Below are 22,066 nucleotides of genomic sequence, written 5' to 3'. Positions count from 1 at the left end.
TTTCGAACCAAACGGTCTACAAGAATAAATGTGGGACAGACGTTCGCACAATATTTTTGAGTTTAAATCGATAGCTCGCGTCCTATTCCTTTCAAACAACGAGGCATGTCACATAATGCATGCATATGCAACCACGGACACCAAAACTTGATTCAAATCGACTTACTTGCGAGCAAATAACGCGTTTTTTATGTTCCTCTCTCCGCGAAATGTCAAATCCGTAGTACTTCCGAATGTAAAACACATTAGCCAGTTGTCATTTCTCAGAGAGAGAAACATAAAAAACACGTAATTTGCTCGCAAGTAAGTCGATTTGAATCAAGTTTTTGGTGTCCATGGTTGCATATGTCCAATTGCCCATAAGAGCACAGGTGGTTAGCGTGTGGCTATGATATTAATTAGTGGAAACATCATTTTGAATGATAAATAATCATATTATAACGAAAAATTAACTTTTCTGAAAAAAAAATTCACTATCAAATATATATATAACAAGGTATGCAACTCAAAATCAGCCCAAAACGGTGTGCATCGCTTTGAACAACCATATCTTCATCAATTGTGCAGCGATTTTCACGATCTCGGTCTTATTCAACGCAGAAATGAATTTTCTTTCTGGAAATGTATATGTCTTGCAATATCTTTAAAAATGCTGGGTCAACTTTTAAGAAATAACACGATACACAACGCGCATGACCCAGTTGACAGTGATCATGCAGTCTTTATGAATGAAATCTCCAGTTGTAAAGACACACCTCCGCATTGGACCAATGAAATCACTCGTATGTTTAAAATGTCAGTTACTTGAAATGTATGTAAACAAAGGTTTCAAACGGCGCTGGACAGTTAGTCTTGATGCATATATAACAAAAAGAACGGTAATAATGTTTTTTCATACGTTTTATTGAATTATGGTATCGAACTACATGAACTTTGTAGGGAAGTTGCCCTTTACTCCGTGAAGATTTCAGTCTTAAAGACTGCATGTCAGCATGATCACTGTCAACTGGGTCATGCGAGTTGTGTATCGTGTTATTTCTTAAAAGTTGACCCAGCATTTGTAAAACTTTGCAAGACATATACATTTCCAGAAAGGAAATTCATTTCTGCGTTGAAAAAGACCGAGATCGTGAAATCGCTGCACAATTGATGAAGATATGGCTGTTCAAAGCGATGCACCCCGTTTTGGGGTGATTTTGAGTTGCATACCTTGTTATATATATATTTGATAGTGAATGTGTTTTTTTTCAGAAAAGTTAATTTTTCGTTATAATATGATTATTAATCATTCAAAATGATGTTTTCACTAATTAATATCATAGCCACACGCTAACCACCTGTGCATAAGAGGACCAAGGGATGCTTTGGATTATTATTATTTGTGACATTTTTGTGGCCCGCGAAGAAAGGTCTATGAAAATTCTAGTAAATGACCTTGTTATGATTTTAATATCAGCGGGTGGGGATTTTTTTCTCTCGTTTTTTCATTTTTTCTCTCATTAAACATGATTTTATATATTTATTTGAATATACTATCCAGGGTACGTTACTTCCACTTGTGCTTCCATGTGTCTTTCTTTGGTCGGATGCTCATAATGCGTGTTTTATGCAGCTTTAGCATCGAGTCTGTCCGGTTTATGACCTTTTCTTTACTATTAAGGACAAACATAATCAAAGTACTCAAAGTACTGGCAGGGATGGAAATTAACGGTTGCCCATTCGCCCGGGACGAGTAATTTTTATGCCGGGCGATTCAATTTCAAAAGCAGGTAGTCTGGCTGGGCAAATAGCTTTCTTGAAAAAGCCGATCTGAACAATCGATACATAAATTGAGGGTATTTATCAATACCATTACTCATCTGGCGTTAAATGGTCTCAGCCAATTAAATTGAGCCGTCAAAACATCGAATACACATACAGTTTACAGCGTCTGACGTCATGATTTATTTTTTATTTTCTGTTCAAAATGGCTGCGCCAAGGTCGTAATAAATAGAGAATAATAGGTTGGTGACGTGGATGGAGAATGGTTATCTGGCAAGTCGGAGGAAGATAAGATCCTCCGATGAGCCAGATAAGCATTCTCCATCCACGTCACATACCTATTATTCTATTTATCCTGTCACATTTACAACATTCGTTGAAATGTTTCTAAAATGTATAGTTTTCCAGTATTTTGTGTTTAAATATTTAATATGGGAAAAAACACGCCGCAGCATGTCATGCAAAACGCTTAGGCTAGCTTCCGTCTTGTTTAACAACACAGAAATCGAGTCAATCGTTATTAATTCAATACACAAAGACGAAATTATGCTGTTTAAATAATAATTACTTTATATGTATGTTGTTATTTTTAGCTCCACTGGCCAGAGGCCAGCGTGATTTATGTCATGGTCCTGTGTCCGTCGTGCGTGCGTCTTTGCGTTAACTTTTTCTTTAAACATCTCCTAAACTACTAGTCCAATTCTGATGAAATTTCTCAGAAATGTTCCGCGGGTGAACCTCTTTCAAATTTGTTCAAAGTATGACGCTGGGGTCAAAGTTGACCCTGCCCCGGGGGGTCAAAAAATTGAAAAAATGCTTACATAAGGCCTATTTTGTGAAAACTTTAAAAATCTTCTCGTCCATAATCATTGGGCCTAGGGCTACCAAATTTGGTATGTAGTGACATCTTATAGTCCTCTACCAAGTTTCTTCAAATTATGCCCCTGGGGTCAAATTTGACCCTGCCCTGGGGGGTCAGAAAATTGAAAATTTGCTTATATAAGGCCTATTTTGTGAAAACTTAAAAATCTTCTCGTCCATAACCATTGGGTCTAGGGCTAAAAAATTTGGTATGTAGTGACATCTTATAGTCCTCTACCAAGTTTTTTCAAATTATGCCCCTGGTGTCAAATTTGACCCTGCCATGGGGGGTCAAAAAATTGAAAATTTGCTCATATAAGGCCTATTTTGAGCAAACTTTAAAAATCTTCTTATCCATAACCGTATGGCCTAGGGCTACCAAATGTGGTATGTAGTGACATCTTATAGTCCTCTACCAAGTTTCTTCAAATTATGCCCCTGGGGTCAAATTTGATCCTGCCCCAGGGGGTCAAAAAATTGAAAATTTGCTTATATAAGGCCTATTTTGTGCAAACTTTAAAAATCTTCTTGTCCATAACCGTATGGCATAGGGCTTCTAAATTTGGTATGTAATGACATCTAATAGTCCTCTACCAAGTTTGTTCAAATTAAGCCCCTCGGATCAAATTTGATCGTTCCCCAGGGGTCACAAAATTGAACATATGCTTATATTGGGCCCATTTTGTGCAAACTTTAAAAATCTATTTGTCCATAACTAGGGCTGTCACGATACGCCGTGAGCGTACCGCGGTATATCGTGGTACGGCAACACTGTATCGCGGTACGTACCGTGATATTTTACAGAATATGTATCTGTGAAGAAAACAGCAGAATAACAAGTTTTACAAACTTTATTAAACTCAATAATCAGAAAACACTGGTATCATAGTATGACTAGAAACTGTAAAAGAAACTGTAATAAACTTGATAGAAGTAGTCATTGTTATTGTTATTGTTATTCGCGTCTTTTTCTAAAATGTCCGCCATGATGTTTACAATAGCTGTGACTACAATCTGTGTAAATCGAACGCTTCAAGGGCATGTTTAAAATGCGGAGTCAGCAGGTCCAGTATTGAAAATCCGTAGCGTTCTGACTCTTCCTCGACTTATTCATAATCTTAAGATAACATGATTCGGAAGTGCCATGCTTTGAACGATCGATATACTAAAGAAAGAAAATAAGAAATAGAGTAAACATCTTTTGGATAATTATGAACTTATTTGCAAAGGAAATCTGTCCCAAATTCCAAAAAAGGTACGGACCCATACATCGCCGTATTTTAACGTGAAAGTTAAACATCTACCAGTGGAAGCGCTTGCTTGACCTGGATATTAACGGATTATTTAATTACCCCTTTTGAATCGCTTCTACAGTTTTCAAAACGATATCTATATCAAAATAATTATGTAATGAATTTATATCTGTGCTAATATAATAATATTAAAAAACCGGTGCGGCTACGCCGTACCGCGGTGCGATTTCTTTCACAACATGCACCGCGATATACCGATATACCGGTGAATCGTGACAGCCCTATCCATAACCATTGGGTCTATTTCTACCAAATTCGGTATTTAGTGACATCTAATAGTTTTCTACCTGGTTTGTTCAAATTATGCCCCTGGGGACAAATTTGACCCTGCCCTGGGGGTCACAAAAATGAACATATGCTTAAATAAGGCCTATTTTGTGCAAACTTTAAAAATCTTCTTGTTCATAATTATAGTGCCTAGGGCTACTAAATTTGGTTTGTAGTGATATCTTATAGTCCTCTACCAAATTTGTTCAAATTATTCCCCTGGGCTCAAATTTGACCCTGCCCCGAGGATCACAAAACTGAACATATGACGTTTACCAGGGGAGATTACTGTGGCCGTGTGTCTGTGACCAACAACAACATCTTGTAAACATGAGATAAAACCCTGTCATTTAGTGCCATTTTAGATCAGATGGTGACTGCTTACAAAGGAATTGAAGTAAGAAAAAGTGTTATGAATGTTTTTCTTATAAACTGAAAAAAGTCGGGTTTTATTTAAATATGTCGAAAGTGAACATATATCCGGATAAAAATATTTCAGATGACATGTAAATTTCATTTCTTTTTTGTAGTGTTTAAACCAGTTTAATAATATCTTATTGATTTTTAAAACACAACTTCCATGAACATAATTATTTAAAGAAAAGTCAATATATGATACTGCATGGTAAACTCAAACTTTCTATCCAAGAGAAGGTGTTGGAATTAATGAAGTGCAATGTTCTTAACTATCGTGTATGCTGCTTTTTAATAACTAATGATTCATTGTTTCATTTTTGAATGGTGACTCATGAATTGTGGATATGATTGTCAATTGCTCAACGATCCATAGATCTATATATTTCTGACCATTTTATAGTTTTCTTAAAATAAGTTATGAATTGATCTTTCAAATCAAATGTATTACTTAATTATATACATTTACAAATATAAAGAAATATTTTTTTAGATTATCATAATATTCTCAGGCCTGTCGGTCTTAGGGATGTGTGGGTTGTTAATTATATTTTAAGATGATTCTTTCAGGCTTCCTGAAAAGTCCCAAAAAGTGCCTGTCAACCGGACAGGCCAGCGATTTTCCTCCTTCTTTATAAAGTACCGGTAAACGGCACTTTCCCAATTATGAAAAAAATACAAATTTCCCAATTGCTGTCCTTAAATTCCCAATTAAAGGTAAAAAAAAAAAAAAAAAAAAAAAAAAAAAAATTTTTTTTTAAGCAACATTTAGTTAGTTTCCCTTTGCAGCTCTATAGCTTGAACCTAGGTTTATATATAAAATTGACAGCTTGAAAACACTTGGTTATCAATTTTAAAGTATTTGGGAGCAAAAAATCAAATACACCAATTTCCCAATTTGAGGTTTTCACGACTCGATTTTTCCCAATTTTGATGTTTTCACGACTCGATTTTTCCCAACTGGACCGGTACGGGTACTTTTCCCAATTGGACAAGGAAAATCGCTGCAGGCTGATGGAAAAGTTAGACTGTCCGGACAAAAATTCATCTGACCGAACAGGGTGATATTATAACTGAAGAATTAAGTAAAAACAACAAAGGGGGAGCACTCTTAAGAATTAGTGACGCATTGGTGTTTCAAATGACAAAAAGGTTCAAAATTCACAAAAAGAGATATTCTAATCCAGCGATTTTCCTCCTTCTTTATAAAGTACCGGTAAACGGCACTTTCCCAATTACGAAAAAAATACAAATTTCCCAATTGCTGTCCTTAAATTCCCAATAAAAGGTAAAAAAAAAAAAAAAAAAAAATTTTTTTTTTTTTTTTTTTAAAGCAATATTTTGTTAGTTTCCCTTTGCAGCTCTATAGCTTGAACCTAGGTTTATATAATATTGACAGCTTGAAAACACTTGGTTATCAATTTTAAAGTATTTGGGAGCAAAAAATCAAATACACCAATTTCCCAATTTGAGGTTTTCACGACTCGATTTTTCCCAATTTTGAGGTTTTCACGACTCGATTTTTCCCAATTGGACCGGTACGGGTACTTTTCCCAATTGGACAAGGAAAATCGCTGTAATCGGAGGTTTTCGTTCTTTTGGCAAGTATTAGACTTTTCAGTATTTAGTCATAGTTTTTTTGGCCTGTCACAATGACCGGCGATATTAGAAACTTCGCCGGACCATAAAGAATTTTGCCGGACAAGACCGGCGGTCCGGCCTTTTCAGGAAGCCTGTTCTTTACAAAGAAAGATGCTACTATTGTATTTGTTATAAATGTGTGAAAGGCTCTAAGAAGGAACCAGAGATTATTAACCCTTTACCAAATACTAACAGGATTTTACAGGTTTGTAGCTGAAAACTTTATAAATAATTGTGATAAAAGGAGAAATTGCTCAAGATGAGCAATTTCTCCTTTAATCACAATTATTTCTATCCTACCTGATCATTTCCTTCATATTCCATTACAATTTAATTGTCGTCTTCAACCTCTTTCAAATTGGGAAAGTCCAAAATTTGTCGTTTAGTAAAGGGTTAAGGCAGTTTGATTCCTATGGGTCTTGTGAATCTGTTTCAAATCAAATGCGTAGATTTGATCTTCAGCATCTAAAAATATGTGAAATAGAAAGAACGTCAATATCTTTTGGCGAGATAAATGTACCTACGTTATAAGCAAAGGACATGTGCAACAATTCCTAGGCTTTTTAGTCTGTTTAGTTAACACGGTAGTAACTTTTTCCATATATAAAAAAGCTCACCCTTCCATCTTTTAAGCGCCCAGTGGGACGAGTGATAGAAAGTTACATACTTGAGTACATTTCAACCCATGCGCATTGCACGTTTTTTTCGCATAAAAAAACAGTGGAGCGATACAGGGCCATTATGGCCCTCTTGTTTTAATTGAAAACAAGTTTATTTTATAAATAGAAAACAGTACAGGCGTGCGCATGCGCGGAAAGCAACTGACGGATATTCGAGGTCACGTGGTCATCTAGCCTAATATTTTTTGGGATATTAGGTTACCTGATTATCGGGTTGATTTAAAGGCATGTGACAGGATAAATTAAAATATGTGGCAATTTATTCAAGGCGTTTCTCAGCCTGAAAAAACTAACCCTTCAGAAAAACGCAAGTATAATCACGAATCTGATCAAAATAAACGTAAGCGCGAATTTCAGATAGGATGGTTGGAAACTAGGCCTTGGTTGACAAATGATCACGAGAGCGGCATGAAATGCAAATATTGTATTGAACAAGGCATGCTAAATTCATTTGTAACGGGTTGCTCCTCATTGAAAATTGATAGCATAAAGAAACACAAACAATCTGAAGGGCACAAGCCTGTCGCTGCTATTGAGTCAGCAAAGAGAAAATATTTGCTCCTTTTGTTTATGTATAACATGTGTCTGGGGCAGTCAGCGCCCTCACACTACTTTGGGGGAAGGGGTCCGAAGCCCTTAGGAGGGGGAATTTTTTGTAAATGAGGGAATTTTTATAACAAGAAACAACAACTGTGTTTAACTGTTATAAACATATATTTCTATATATGTGACTGTCTATAGGACAGAAAAGTGTACTTTTACTCAATCTATATAGCAGTAATCTTATTAAAAGTCCACCATTATGTCCTTTTTGTTTCTAAAACAAGCTAGTGCTGTGTCCAGTTGCATGCAAAGTTTGTCTTGAAACTTGTATTCACACTGCAACTCCAATATAGCGCTGTTGAAGGGGTCCAAAGATCGCGACCGTGATATATCTGGCGCGCGATAAAAATTGTCAGGTTTTTCATAAATGTTTTTGTATGCATTAGCATAGTTTGGCATCTCAAAACACGCTATTTACCTACCTTATTGAAGTATGTGTTATATCCATATGTTATTCATTGGTTTACATGTAACACGAAACATTATTTCAGTCAAGTATTTTCAAATGCGCATAATTAAATTTGTAATCCAAAAACAATTACCAAGTTTTATTGTTCAAGAAAGCATGCAGAAATTAGACACCAATGTACAAAATGACGTCATTTTCCTCGTGGACAGCATGGGCTTTAATAGCAGTGCATCTGGAAAAACTGAGGGATATTTACCCCTAAATTAAAAGCAAGTTGTTTACACTGTTTCTTACGTGCAAAGATTGTTGAAGTCAGTATTGACTTGTGACATTTACAGTTATAATTGTATACACCTTCATGTGTGGTGTGTTTCGGCAGTTCAAAGCAAATTTTAGAGAGAATGGTAACACCCTAAATGACGTGTGATGTTTGGCAAGTGGTGTTATTATATTATCGCAGTACACAGGTGTTAAAGTGATGTACAAACAATCTGGTCAAAACTGGATTATGAATGTCGGACTAAACAGAAAATTTAAGTGGGTGTAAAATAGGGAAAAATACTAGCTTGAAACTAATTTTATCTCCGCAAATTCTCAGATTAAAACATGTTATTTGGGGATTATGATCATCAGATTTTTAGGAGCCATAGCCTATTAGCGATATATTGGAAAACGCGATATAAAGAACCGTGATATATTGGAGTCAATTTTCAAATATAAATCAGTATTTTCAGTGCCTCAAAATAAGATACAGTTAAAATAACTGCATTACAACATGTATTAAGACCTTCAAATAAAAGAACTTACTTAACAAGAAAGCTTTGATTTAATTACAATGGGTAGCGGATCCGTGGTCTAGTGGTAACACACTGGCTTCACAATCCAGAGATCGCTGGTTCGATCCCCAGCTACACCTAACCTACTAACTCGTCTTTCGCATGAGACATTAAACCGAGGTGCAGTGTACTAGATGCTATACACCGTGTCTCCTGTATCTTGCACTATCCCCCGTAACCAACTAACACATCTTTCTGGGGGCGATGGCCATATGGGAGACAATCCTGGTGCACTCAATAAATTTTTTTTTACAATGGTCTTGCCTAGTAGGGTTCAAAATTAATCAAAAACTGTACACGCAAAATTGTGCGTTTGAGGTTTATGATAACCTCTTAAGCTTTAACTCAATTGTCAGGTCATGGATAAGTGAAAACAATGTACAAAATGTAAAAATTATATCATTTTATCACCAAGCTGTCTGACCTCACAGTGTACGTTCGTTGAACAACAAAAATGTATATAAAGCATTAGGAAAGTTCTAGGCTCGTAGGTTTTTTGCTGGGCAACCTAATTTCAGGAGTTGTTTCCCGTCTGGGCAACCAGCCATATAAAGTTACCGGTAGTTTCCATCACTGACTAGTGGGGTGATTTTGCTCAAATTTTGTGGTCGTTAAAACACTATACACTGTGATGCCAACTAATCACCTTTTTTGAAGAAAACAGATGGAAGTAAGGAAGTGTGACAGGCTGTCAACATTATATGATTTTAGCTATTGGGGTTTAATGTAAATGCTGCTTTTAAAAACAAGTCATTGTCCTATTTGCCAATTGATAGCTACACTGCGAAGATATAATACACTTGTAGCAGGAATGATTTTTACATAACAGTCTTATATAATTTAGTATTAAATCTAGTCTTTACTATTTAGATTAACATTCTATTATCAGCCTACTATTGTTATACATGATAGATCTTATTCTGCAATTGTTTCCAGTTATTTAACTAAGGTTGTATAAGCCTGTGTACATGTTGAATCACTCGTGCATTTTATTTAATACACAGGAGGGCTGTTTCACAACTAGAGTTAAACTTTACTATAAGCTATAAACCCTTTTAGTCTATATTGGATAATTTAAATATCTATTCAATGTATAGATTACTTTTGTATGGTCCCTCTAACATTAGACAGTTGCCGTCTTTTTGTGCATGAGATTCCCATGCTTGTCTCTGCCAAAAGAGTATATAAGACTTTGGATTTTTGAAACTTATCGCTGAGTTCAAGAGACACCCAAGGTAACTTTTACCTAAGTCGAGAACGGAGCCTTCCTCTCCCCTTTAAATAGTAAATTGTTTTCAATAATTAGAAAGCTAAATTCATTTAATTAGGACTTGTCAAATAAGTTTGGATTATTTCCTTAAATTAAGTATTTAAAGTATTTATAAAACAGTGATTATGTTTAACTTGTGTTTATATGGAACAACAGAGAATCTTAATAAAAATGTGTCTTGCATAAAGGTGTTTTGGTTGTAAACAGTATTTACAAAGGGAAACCGGTTACACACTTACCCAGTTCCAAACTTTACATAGATTTGATTAAGACAAGCATTGCAGTAATTTCTAATCAGAACATGAGGGTTTATGGTGTGTGTCAAAGTATAAAGTAAATCTATTCAGTATCAAGTAAGATAGGGCAAATGTTAGTTTTTGAGCAATTGGATACTAAAGGGCAATGCAGTCAACCAGGGTTTAAGGTTTAAAGTCAACCCAGTTCCAAACTTGACATAAATTTGATATAGACCAGCATTTCAGTACTTTCTAATTAGTACAGTAAGGTTTCTGGATCATTCTTGCCTATGTACACGGGCCTCCGGGTGTGTCAAATTATAAAGTTTATCCATTCAGTATCAAGTAAGATACGGCAAATGTTAGTTTTTGAGCAATTGGATACTAAAGGTCAATGTCAATCAGGGGTCAAGCTAAAAAAGTCAACAGACAGGTTTTGTCCAAAGGGGTGGTCTGGCCAAGAATTAAGTAAATCCATTAAATAAAAGGGAAAAAAGTATCGTCCTACGTGGAACTGAAATCACTGCCCAGTGTTTATCAGTATCATGCTCTACCGACTGAGCTAGCCGGGCAAACACATTCTTCTCCGCAAAATGTACTATTAAAAAAATCAAACAATTTTCGATAGCTGTGACATCTTCTGATTGGTCAATTTTTGCAACGGAAAATACTGACGTACTTCGTCACAGTGTTTTTTGTGGTGCACTAATACTTATACCATGCGATCGGAGCTATTTTGTTTGCGAATGCAGAATCTGGATATGCAAAGTGGTTGGTTGCAGTAACGGACTTCTTTCTTCGGTATATTGTATATTATGTAACCTATGTGGCGAATTGCAGAAGGCAATCGCCCCAAAAACTACAATGAATTTCTGTTATTGTTTAAACTGCAGAGAAACTTGATTCATTTTGATGAAATAAAAATAAAATAAAATAGTGTTGTGTTTGTTACTGACTCTGAGCTTAATTGGAGGTATAAATCTAAGCAACATGAAGACTTAAAATTGTAGTGTAAAAAATGTCATGCAATTCTGACAGCAAGGGAGTATTGTGTGTTACTTTAATGTAGCATTGTATGCATTAGTTGAGACTCAGAGATTCAGTTAATTGTTATCTTATGTAAACAGACAGGGCCCTCATTTGGCCGTTTTTGGGGCCGAAATTCGGCACCATTCCCCCTTAAAATAGTATACTTTTTTTCCCCTATTTCATCTAAAAATCCCCCCCCCTTAAAAAAAAAGTGTTTTTTTTAAACTTTTATATCTATGTTGCAAGCTGGTATCGTGCTATTAACCTTTGTTTAAATGTATATTTATGTAAATAACATTAAAATATAGCAATTTTAAGTGTTGAATGGTTGGTGAAAAGATCTAAAATTCCCCTTTTCGCCCAAAACGGTCAGCTATTCTTCATCTTATACACTCTCAGCCAAGTTATGTCTAATGGATTATTTAACTGCAGTTTTCTTTATGTTATATTCGATGATGGTGACACCAACACCTAAATTATCTTTTTTAATTAACTTCAAACTTGTTATGAGATATGTGAAATGTGAAAACTCTGTCATTTATTTAAGAATATACACACAAGAAAAGAGAAAAAGATGGATAATTACTACATTCAAAGCGTTACCAATAGCCAAAATCATCTTTGGCGATTACAATTCATATGAATTTCAATTGACCTCTCTTAATTCCTGTTTTCAGGCCGTATAAATCTTCAGAAACATTGGAATGAATAAACAGATATCACCCTTACCGAAAAGGCCGCTTTGTTTTTAGGTTGATAATCCACTTGGCTTATCCCTTAATTGGTCACACTTTTTCGAACATTTAGATTACTTGGTGATTTACGTAATTACTATGTATCAATAAATTGTGCCTTGCCGTGCCGTTATCTTGACCAGTACCGAATTGCCATTTAACAAGATGGAGTTCTGTCTTGAGTGACATCACCACTTTATCGTATACAATTTTGTTGTTGCGAGTTCCGATCGGCGTTAATTTCTTAATTTTTCTCTATTTAGTAGAATCGATGTTTGTTAACTTGATGAAAGGAAATATTACAATATGATTATTGACTGCAGCTGTATTTGTTTTTATTGAATTGTTAATTAAGAGTGCTCCGATAGGTGTTTGTTATTTTTTCTCTACTCCTTATATGAAACGGGTTTGATCAGAAACGTAGATGACGTTATCTACGCCTCTGGTTTGATCAAAAAAGTTTGTACATGAGACATTTGAGCATCAGCATAGGCATGACGAGCTGAAAAATTTTATTATAAGAAAGTAAACTGTGTGCTTAAAATATGTTGATTAACTCTTTTCCTAATACAGACGACGTTTCATGTTCCTGCAGCAGACAGCTTTTGATAACATTATGACAAAAGAAGAATTTACTCATTGCGAGCAAATTCTCCTTTTATCACAGTGCTTTCAGTGTTTTTATTAATCAAGCTTATAGTTATGCATATGACCTTTTGTAATTTTGCCAAGATTTTTACTCACAGCTAGTGGAAGGGTTAACTTTGTATTTTACATCAGACAACTTTTTGTCATCTTAACAAAACTCATAGTACTGTTTTAGTTCAGATTAGTTTAATAAAACATTATATTTTCATCTCATAAAGTAAACATTTATTTCATAATAATTTCTTTCTTTCTTCATTGATTATAAGTGATGAAATATCAAAGTCCCCCCTCCGAGGAATATGATAACTACATAATCTCCAATGGGCGCTGGATGCTGGCCCAAGTCAAAGTCTGTCATGAAATCGGCTACTAAGTATTTTTCCTTAGCGTTTATTTAGAATTATATAATGATCAAATGACTATTTGACATGCAATTACCTTTTATTGAAAAAGCATTTAAGTTTGCAAATTTTGTTGACGTTTTTGGCCCACACTTTTTATTTCAGATATTCTATAGTGAAATTTTGCGGAAAAGAATGGAGTAAAGATGTTGAATATTTGCGTCTGAAAAATGGAAAGAACAGAAAAAGAAGGTATAATTGAAGTTTTGTAAATTTTACTTGAGATTAAAATATTAAGTGGTGAGCAAGTATTTTTCCGAACGTTTTAAAATATTATTGTTTCATAATCTCTTTTCAAATTATGAAATTCACTTAAAAGTAACCAATTCATAATAGAAAATCATTTTTTTAACATAATTGAATAAAAAAAATTGTAAAAAATGTACAAGTGGATAGTCTTGTATGTTATAGTGTCATCTGGGATAAAAAAATGCATTATGCATGAAAACCCAAATTCATGTCCCAGACAGTGTAAGTTATATTTTAAGCTATGTTTACGGCGATTTTAGTATTATTAGCCAATGAACAATTCGGGTTTATTAATTTCTGATCAATCATGATGAAGGTCATCTAAGGTCAAAAGTGACGTTAAACAGCTATGCCGAAAAAAACTCCAGTACTTAGATGGTATGTTTTGTTTTCAAAGCTAAAAGGCTGTTAGGCTTAGTGGTAGCGCTCTCGCTTTTTCTTCCAGAGAGCTGGTTTAAATACTGGGAAGACACTTTTTTTATTCGACTTTATTTTTATTTTTATAATAAGTTAAGAATATTCATAATATTATAGATAAGAATTTGAATGCGAACATACTAAATTGGAATTTAAAAAATCAAAAAAATCTGATCAGGTCCCTTAAAGTATCTTATATTATATGTTACACAAATTTATATGTTGGTCATGTCTGAACTACACAAGTTTATGTTTTTGTGAATTATTACATTTGCACAAGTTTATGCCTTTGTTATTCCTTGTCTGCAGACATTTGCAATAGTTTAGACCTTTTTATTTCAGAACTACTTACATTTACACAAGTTAATATTTGTCTCATTATTGAACTCCAGACATTTGTACAAGTTTATACCTTTGTCATATCTGGACTCCAGGCATTTGTCAATTTTTATGCCCCCGGTAGGGTGGCATATAGCAGTTGAACTGTCTGTCAGTATGTCGGTCAGTACGTCAGTCTGTCCGTCCGAAAAAAAAAATTAACGTTGGCCATAACTTTTGCAATATTGAAGATAGCAACTTGATATTTGGCATGCATGTGTATCTCATGAAGCTGTACATTTTGAGTGGTAGAAGTTCAAGGTCAAGGTCATCCGTCAAGGTCAAAGGTCAACAATTTTTTTTTTTCAAAGCGGCTTTCTCATGATGCTGCACATTTTGAGTGGTGGAAGTTCAAGGTCAAGGTCATTCTTCAAGGTCAAAGGTAAAAAAAATAAATCAAAGCGGCGTTCTCATGAAGCTGCACATTTTGAGTGGTGGAAGTTCAAGGTCAAGGTCATCCTTCAAGGTCAAAGCGGCGCAATAGGGGGCATTGTGTTTCTGACGAACACATCTCTTGTTATAATGCAGACTTTAACACAAGTTTATGGCTTTGTTACTTTGTCATTTCAGAACTTACATGTATATAGACAGTTTCACATGTTAAAGGGGCCTTTTCACAGATTTTGGCATGTATTGAACTTTTGTCATAAAATGCTTTATATTGATAAAGAATACAATTAAAGAATTAAAAAAAAGTAAACCTCAACAAGGTTCGAACCACTGACCCCTGCAGCCATGGAGCAAAAGTCTATCGCTCTATCCACTAGACCATCCGCTCTCATATCAAAATCATGGTATTTTTTACTTAAAGCGGGTATATACGATTTTGTCAAATATTTATGAATTTATATAAACTGTGTAAAAAACTTAGTATATATATATTTCAATATAAATTAAAATAAAAGTTAAGAAGAACATGTGTCGAAAAATGCGAAATAAGTCAGATATTTAATTCTGAAATTGAAAACGGCTGTACAGCCGAATTCGCCAGCATGTATACCATACATGTACGATGTGCATCTAAACTTAGTTTAACGGTTTATTTGAATTCCTGCAACGATATCTATTCATACGACACACGAACACTATCTCCGATCCTAATACAAAGACGAATGCTTCTGTTATTGTAGGAAAATATGTACGTCACTATCGGCTCGGGGCGCTAATTTGTCTTTGCTGCATTTTATGAAATTCGGCTTTGATGTATAATTTTTCTTGCCTATTTTGTATTATTTTGACATATTTTATCAATATATTACAATTAAACACATATAAAAAATTGTATATACCCGCTTTAACATATGCAATCCTTGTAGTATCAAAAAAATACAACGACAACAACAGATTTCTCCAAATTTTTCAATCGTTTCGCGTTGCAACGCTTTATAATTTTCAGGTTTTTAAATTGTCAAAAGATGCACATAATGGATATTTTAGAGCATGGTAAATGTTCAGTATTACTGTTTCCTCAAATATATCATAACTTCAAGGAAAATTTGCGAATCTGAAACTATTTTTTTCAATTTTGTCAATTTACCAAAGCGTGAAAAGGCCCCTTTAAAACCTTAATGATTCCTTAACTCGAGACATTTTCAAAAGTGTATACTGTTGTCATTTTTGGACTTCAGGCATTTTCACTAGTTAATAATTTTATCATTTCTTGACTAACTCTCTTGGAAGACATTTAAATAAGTTTATGCATGTAAGTCCTTTTCACAACTACTGACATTTGCACAAGTCTATACACTTACAATGAATTGCTCCACTACAAACATTTGCACAAGTTTATGCTATTTTCATATTTCAAAAACATACATTCGGCATGCTTTATAATGATTACATGTGATTGCTTTGATACAGACATTGGCACGGACATCAGACTTCTCCTGGAATGTTTGGACTATCAGAAGGATGATCCTGGGACTGTGAAGCAGTCATTGATGACACTGTCAGCCATCTTGCAAGGAACAGGTTAGTAATATTTAAAAGTAATTTTGGAATTTAAATGCATGGATCAAGTTCAATTTTTTTGACCATCTGAAATCACTAGTTTTCTATGGGTCAGGTCAATATTATTTGAATTCATTGGTTTAAGCTTCCAGTAATGAAGCTAAAAGTTATTTGTTCTCTATTTTGTATTGTTCCAATTATTGACAGTTTAGTGAGTTTGAACACATATGTGGGTTTATATTCTGTCATCCTTCATTTAGTACATGTACATGAACTTCTTAAGCCTGTCTGATAGGTCACTTGAGCAAATGGTGCTCAAGGTAAGCTTTTGTTGTCCTTGTGTGTCTGTTGTATTATGTTTTTATGCCCATGGTAGGGTGGCACATAGCAGTTGAACTGTCCGTCCGTCAGTCTGTCAGTCTGTCCGAAAACTTTAACGTCGGCCATAACTTTTGCAATATTGAAGATAGCAACTTGATATTTGGCATGCATGTGTATCTCATGAAGCTGCACATTTTGAGTGGTGGAAGTTCAAGGTCAAGGTCATCCTTCAAGGTCAAAAGTAAAAAAAAAAAAAAATCAAGGGAAGTAATAAGCTTTAAAAAGGAGATCATTTTTAAGCCGGCCAAATGATATATTACAATTGTATATGTAATAATATGATGCCATACAACTGAAGCATAATCAAAATGACATTTTATGGTCAAGCCAAGCACACAATGATACTTTTGGGCATACAAGTATCTTAAGATACCTTAAGGTTATCTGTGAAAGTCACGGTAGTGGCTTATAATTATTTGCTACTAAATATAGGGATTTGTTAGAGACAATTATTTTCAAGCGAAGTAATTTATATAATTATAAATCTCAGATTATATATTTCCTTACCAAGAATTTAAGTTCTTTTCACAGTTACTGTACATTTTTTGTATTTTGTTTATTTATAACTTAAATGATTGATTTGTCAAAGGTTTTTTTAATGATATAGTTATCATTTCTTTCCTGTACTAATTTGGGAATGGTAGGTTTCATTACTTACCTGAGGACTTAGATACATGATGAACTGTGGCTATGATCTAATTGATAAACCAGGCCTTGGTAGTCAGCGATGTCTGACTTTGTCATATGTCAAATGTCAAAGGTCAAAAAACAAAATCCAAGGGAAGTAATATGCTTTAAAGGGAGATAATTTCTATACCTGCCAAATGATAAATAGAAAGTTATAGTGTGTTTGTCTTCGTAACTAGCTGCTGCTAAGGATGTTTTCCGTGAGGAGAAAGGTTTACAGAAAATTCTGGCAATGGTCACAAAAAGTCGAGAGGATGAAATTGTTGACACTGGACTGTACTGTCTTGGAAGTGCCGTGGAACGAAATGGTGATATATTTAAGATTATCAATTGTTTGGGATATATAATAAATTAAACTTTGATTGTTTTGTTACTTACACTTAGTTAAACGACATTACTTTTCAGCATTCATGCAAGTACATTTATGTAGTATGCTTACAAACTACTGGCATGTTGTGTTTATTGTCCCCTACTGGTGAAACCGGAGGGGACTTATGGTTTTCGCTCTGTGTGTCAGTCTGTCAGTCTGTCTGTCAGTCCGTCACACTTTCCTGGATCCTGCGATAACTTAAAAAGTTCTTCATATTTTTTCATGAAACTTGAAACATGTACAGATGACGATATGGAGATTATGCACGTCAATTTATTTTGTTCCTACTTCAAAAATTGTGGTTGCTATGGCAACAAATGTAAAAAAAAAAATATTTTTTTTAGCCCACCTGAGCATAACGTGCTCATGGTGAGTTTTTGTGATCGCTTTTTGTCCACCAATGGCCACCAATCGGCGAGGCATTTTTCCTGATATGGCTTTATAAGGCTTTAGTAAAATCTTGTTAACACTCTAGAGGCCACATTTATTGTCCGATCTTCATGAAACTGTGTTAGAAGATTTATCCCAATAAAATCTTGGACAAATTCAAAAATGATGCCGGGTGGTTGAAAAACATGGCCACCACGGGGGCGGGGCTATTAACCTTATATGGCTATAGTAAAACCTTGTTAACACTCTAGAGGTCACATTTATTTTCCGATCATCATGAAACTGGGTTAGAAGATTTGTCCCAATAATATCTTAGATGAGTTCAAAAATGGTTTTGGTTGCTTTAAAAACATGGCCACCAGGGGCGGGGCTTTTTTCGTTATATGGCTATATATATGGCTATAGTAAAACCTTGTTAACACTCTAGAGGCCACATTTATTGTCTTCATGAAATTTGGTAAGATGATTGGTCTCAATAATATCTTGAATGAGCTGAAAATAATTATGTTTGCTTAAAAAAAATGGTTTCCAAGGAGCGGGGCATTTTACCTTATATGGCTATAGTAAAAACACTCTAGAGGCCACATTTACTGTCCGATCTTCATGAAACTTGGTCAGAAGATTTATCCCGATAATATCTTGTATGAGTGAAAAAATGATGCCGGTTGGTTGTAAAACATGGCTGCCAGGGGGCGAGGAATTTTTCCTTATATGGCTATAGTAAAACCTTGTTAATACTCTAGAGGCCACATTTATTTTTCGATCTTCGTCAGAAGATTTGTCCCAATAATATCTTGTTATCTCAGGTGAGCGACTTTGGGCCTTTCAGGCCCTCTTGTTTACTGACAATGGTGGAGTTTCACCGGTAGGGGACCATATTGCTTATCAAATCAAATCACTTTCCTGTCCCCTCTGTACATCCTTTTATCTGGCCCAGACTGAAACCTAATTGTTCAGTTAACAGTTTTGCAATTACTGGCTATACATGATCAATTGGTAAAGATGCAACGCGATTCATCAGTTTCCCTATCTTTGCATTAAGCATTATACATAGATAAAGATAAACAAATCAAGATAATATTTTAATTACCTAAAGTTTTATGAAATAGCAAAGAAAATAAATCCTATACTTTGAAACACAAAACTGTCATATTATTGGGATGTAACTATAAAGTTCTTACTAAGTTAATAAGAACTTACATGTTCTTTCCAATTATGGCTCAAGTAAATTAGTAATTATCAAAGCATACAAAATGAAAACACATTTATAATGTAAATGTCAGTCTCATCTCACTTAACATAATTATCATACCCCCACAAACGAAGGTTAGGGGGTATATAGGAGTGAGCTTGTCTGTCGGTCGGTCTGTCGGTCGGTATTAAGTGTCCACTCTCTAATTCAAGTTGTTTTCATCCGATCTTCACCAAATTTGGTCACATGTTGTATCTAGATGATGTCTAGGTCAAGTTTGTATATGGGTCATGCCGGATTAAGAACTAGGTCACAGGGTCACTTAGTGTGTTTTAAACATTCAGTATGGTGTCCGCTCTCTAATTAAAGTAGTTTTCATACGAGCTTCACCACACTTGGTCAGAAGTTGTATCTATATGACTTGTAGGTAAAGTTCGAACATGGACCATGCCGGGCCAAAAACGAAGTCACAGGGTCACTTAGTGTGTTTTAAACATTGAGCATGGTGTCCGCTGTTTTATGTGAAGACAACATGTAAAATATTCTATGTCAATGCAGCATTAGGGGGTATTTGTCACGTCTGTGACAAAGCTCTAGTTTAATTTTCAACTAATTTGGCCACCTTTGACACTTCATTTCCTTTTCCCTTGTTGTGATTAATAAATTTCTACTGACTCTTTTTATGCCCCCGGATCGAAAGATCGGGGTATATTGTTTTTGGCCTGTCTGTCTGTCTGTCATTGTGTCAGTCAGTCATTGTATGTGTGTGGCACAAACTTTAACCTTGGTTAAAGTTTTATAACTTTTGCAATATTGAAGATAACAACTTCATATTTGGCATGCATGTGTATCTCATGGAGCTGCACATTTTGAGTGGTGAAAATTCAAGGTAAAGGTCATCCTTCAAGGTCAAATGTCAAATATCATTGTATTTTTAACCAGGTTTTCCGAAGGAAAAAACTGGTTATTAGATTGGCGAATGCGGGCGGGCTGGCTGGCTGGCTGGCTGGCTGGCGGGCTGGCTGGCGGGCTTGCGGGCGGGCGGAACAAGCTTGTCCGGGCCATAACTTTGTTGTTCATTGTGAGATTTTAAAATCATTTGGCACATTTGTTAACCATCATTAGACGGTGTGTCGCGCGAAAAAATTACGCCAATATCTCCAAGGTCAAGGTCACACTTTGAGTTCAAAGGTAAAAAATAGCCATACATTAGCTTGTCTGGGCTATAACTATGTCATTCATTATGAGATTTTAAAATCATTTGGCACATTTGTTCACCATCATGGGACAGTGTGTCGCACGAAAGAATCACGTCAATATCTCCAATGTCAAGGTCGCCACGACTAAAAATATATTTATTTTAAAACAAACTAACAAAGGGGGTTAGTTTTGTTTGTTCATTTCAAAAGGTCAGTTTGAGTTGTCTCCCTTTATCAGATTTTTTTTCACAATGAAAACCTGGTTTTGTGACAATTTTGTCCCTTGTTCATTCCTAAAACTTTAACCTTCTTTAAAGTTTGGTCATAACTTTTTGAATATTGAAGATAGCAACTTGATATTTGGCATGCATGTGTATCTCATGGAGCTGCACATTTTTGAGTGGCTAAAGGTCAAGGTCATCATTCAAGGTCAAAGTTCAAATTTATGGCTTTTAAGCGGCGCAATAGGGGGCATTGTGTTTCTGACAAACACATCTCTTGTTAAATATGTGGTTAATTTGAACTTTGCTAGATTGAAGTTGGAGATATTTGTCTGCTGCAATACACAGCAAAAGTTCTTAAACCGAGTGGTAGTTGCAATCATAAATGTCCCAAAATTGTTGAAACCCAAAGGGAATGTTCAATTTTGTTCTACCAAGAGAAGAATATCTTATGCTATAAAAGAAAAGTAGTATTATAGCTTTTTAATTGAACTGTATACTACATCATCATCCACAAATGCATTTGTTCACTAAAATTTCTTTAAAATATCTAGCGCAATAGACAAAACAATTCCTTATTTCAGAAAACCCTATAGAAATGCAGTGGTAGAGCTCTGCAAACATCTGTAACTCTATCAATTAACCAATTTAAACAGATCAAATAGTCTGATTTTTCAACAATTTTGGCACGTGGTACTTTACCTTAGCTTTCCTTGTCATGTCAATGTGATGTGCCTAATTAGAACATTTCGAACCCTTAATGTTGTTTGTGTCCAACAGCTGCTTAGTATGAGTAATCATCCAGTCAGTGAAACATTTAGTGATTAATAACTTGTTCAGTGGCACAAGGAAGCATAAACAATCTGTTGCTTAAAGAAAAATTCCTATATTCATACTGCCAAATTTAAATTCTGCATAATACTTTTGTCGAGATCTGATCTTTTCAGTCATTACATGCATGTGTTTACAGTGTATTCCCAAAAAGTCATGAGCACAGCTGGAGTGTTCACATTCCTGCATGGACTGTTTTCCAACAGACCCATTTCTATTCGCAAGAAACAAACTGCTGCCTTCTTGGTTCTTTGTCTTGTTTCAAATAACGGTAAGTATCACTAAAATGGCTCTTTTATTAAATTTTTTTTAATCATGCCAAGTTATTTAGCAGTTGTTGTTTTTTGGTCATATTTGGGGCCAAATTTCTTCCTTTTCACAATCTCAACCGTCAATATGTATATTATGCCCAAATGGCAGCCTAAAAAACAAGATTTTCTAAAAACTCAGCATTAAGTTCATCTCCCATCCAGCTCTTTAATTTTGACTTAAGTAAATATAACATTGGAAACACTTTTAGTACCAATTTTAAAGTATTTGTTTGCAAAAAAACACCACACTAATTATCCATTTTTTCCAATATAAATTGCCCAAGCCTTATTCTCAAAATGGTGATAAAAACACTATTTGAATAAGATGCTTTTTATATTTTATAAATTTGATTTTAGCAGAAACATCACAGATTGCCTTTCTTCCA

The 22,066-nt window shown here is 34.9% G+C and overlaps 1 protein-coding gene across 3 annotated transcripts in view; it reads left to right on the top strand.

The window, feature by feature from the left end:
* The window catches only part of LOC127831428 (telomere repeats-binding bouquet formation protein 1-like), a 73,916-nt gene that overhangs the window by 2,583 nt on the left and 49,267 nt on the right, over positions 1–22,066 (top strand). The window contains exons 1-5 of one of the 3 annotated variants that reach the window (XM_052356420.1): positions 9,976–10,021; positions 13,210–13,296; positions 16,009–16,119; positions 17,346–17,474; positions 21,509–21,640. In XM_052356420.1, the coding sequence (XP_052212380.1) occupies positions 13,275–13,296; positions 16,009–16,119; positions 17,346–17,474; positions 21,509–21,640 (394 nt within the window). In that variant the 5' untranslated portion in view covers positions 9,976–10,021; positions 13,210–13,274. Of the gene's footprint in view, positions 1–9,975; positions 10,022–10,049; positions 10,071–13,209; positions 13,297–16,008; positions 16,120–17,345; positions 17,475–21,508; positions 21,641–22,066 lie in introns of those variants that run through there. The other 2 variants (XM_052356427.1, XM_052356415.1) reach the window with 2 other exon arrangements.

Source organism: Dreissena polymorpha, chromosome 1 (genome assembly GCF_020536995.1).
Source record: "Dreissena polymorpha isolate Duluth1 chromosome 1, UMN_Dpol_1.0, whole genome shotgun sequence".
Classification (NCBI taxonomy): Eukaryota; Metazoa; Mollusca; class Bivalvia; order Myida; family Dreissenidae; genus Dreissena; species Dreissena polymorpha.
Note: the sequence above shows the minus strand (reverse complement) of the source record. Positions and strands in the feature narration are given on the sequence as shown.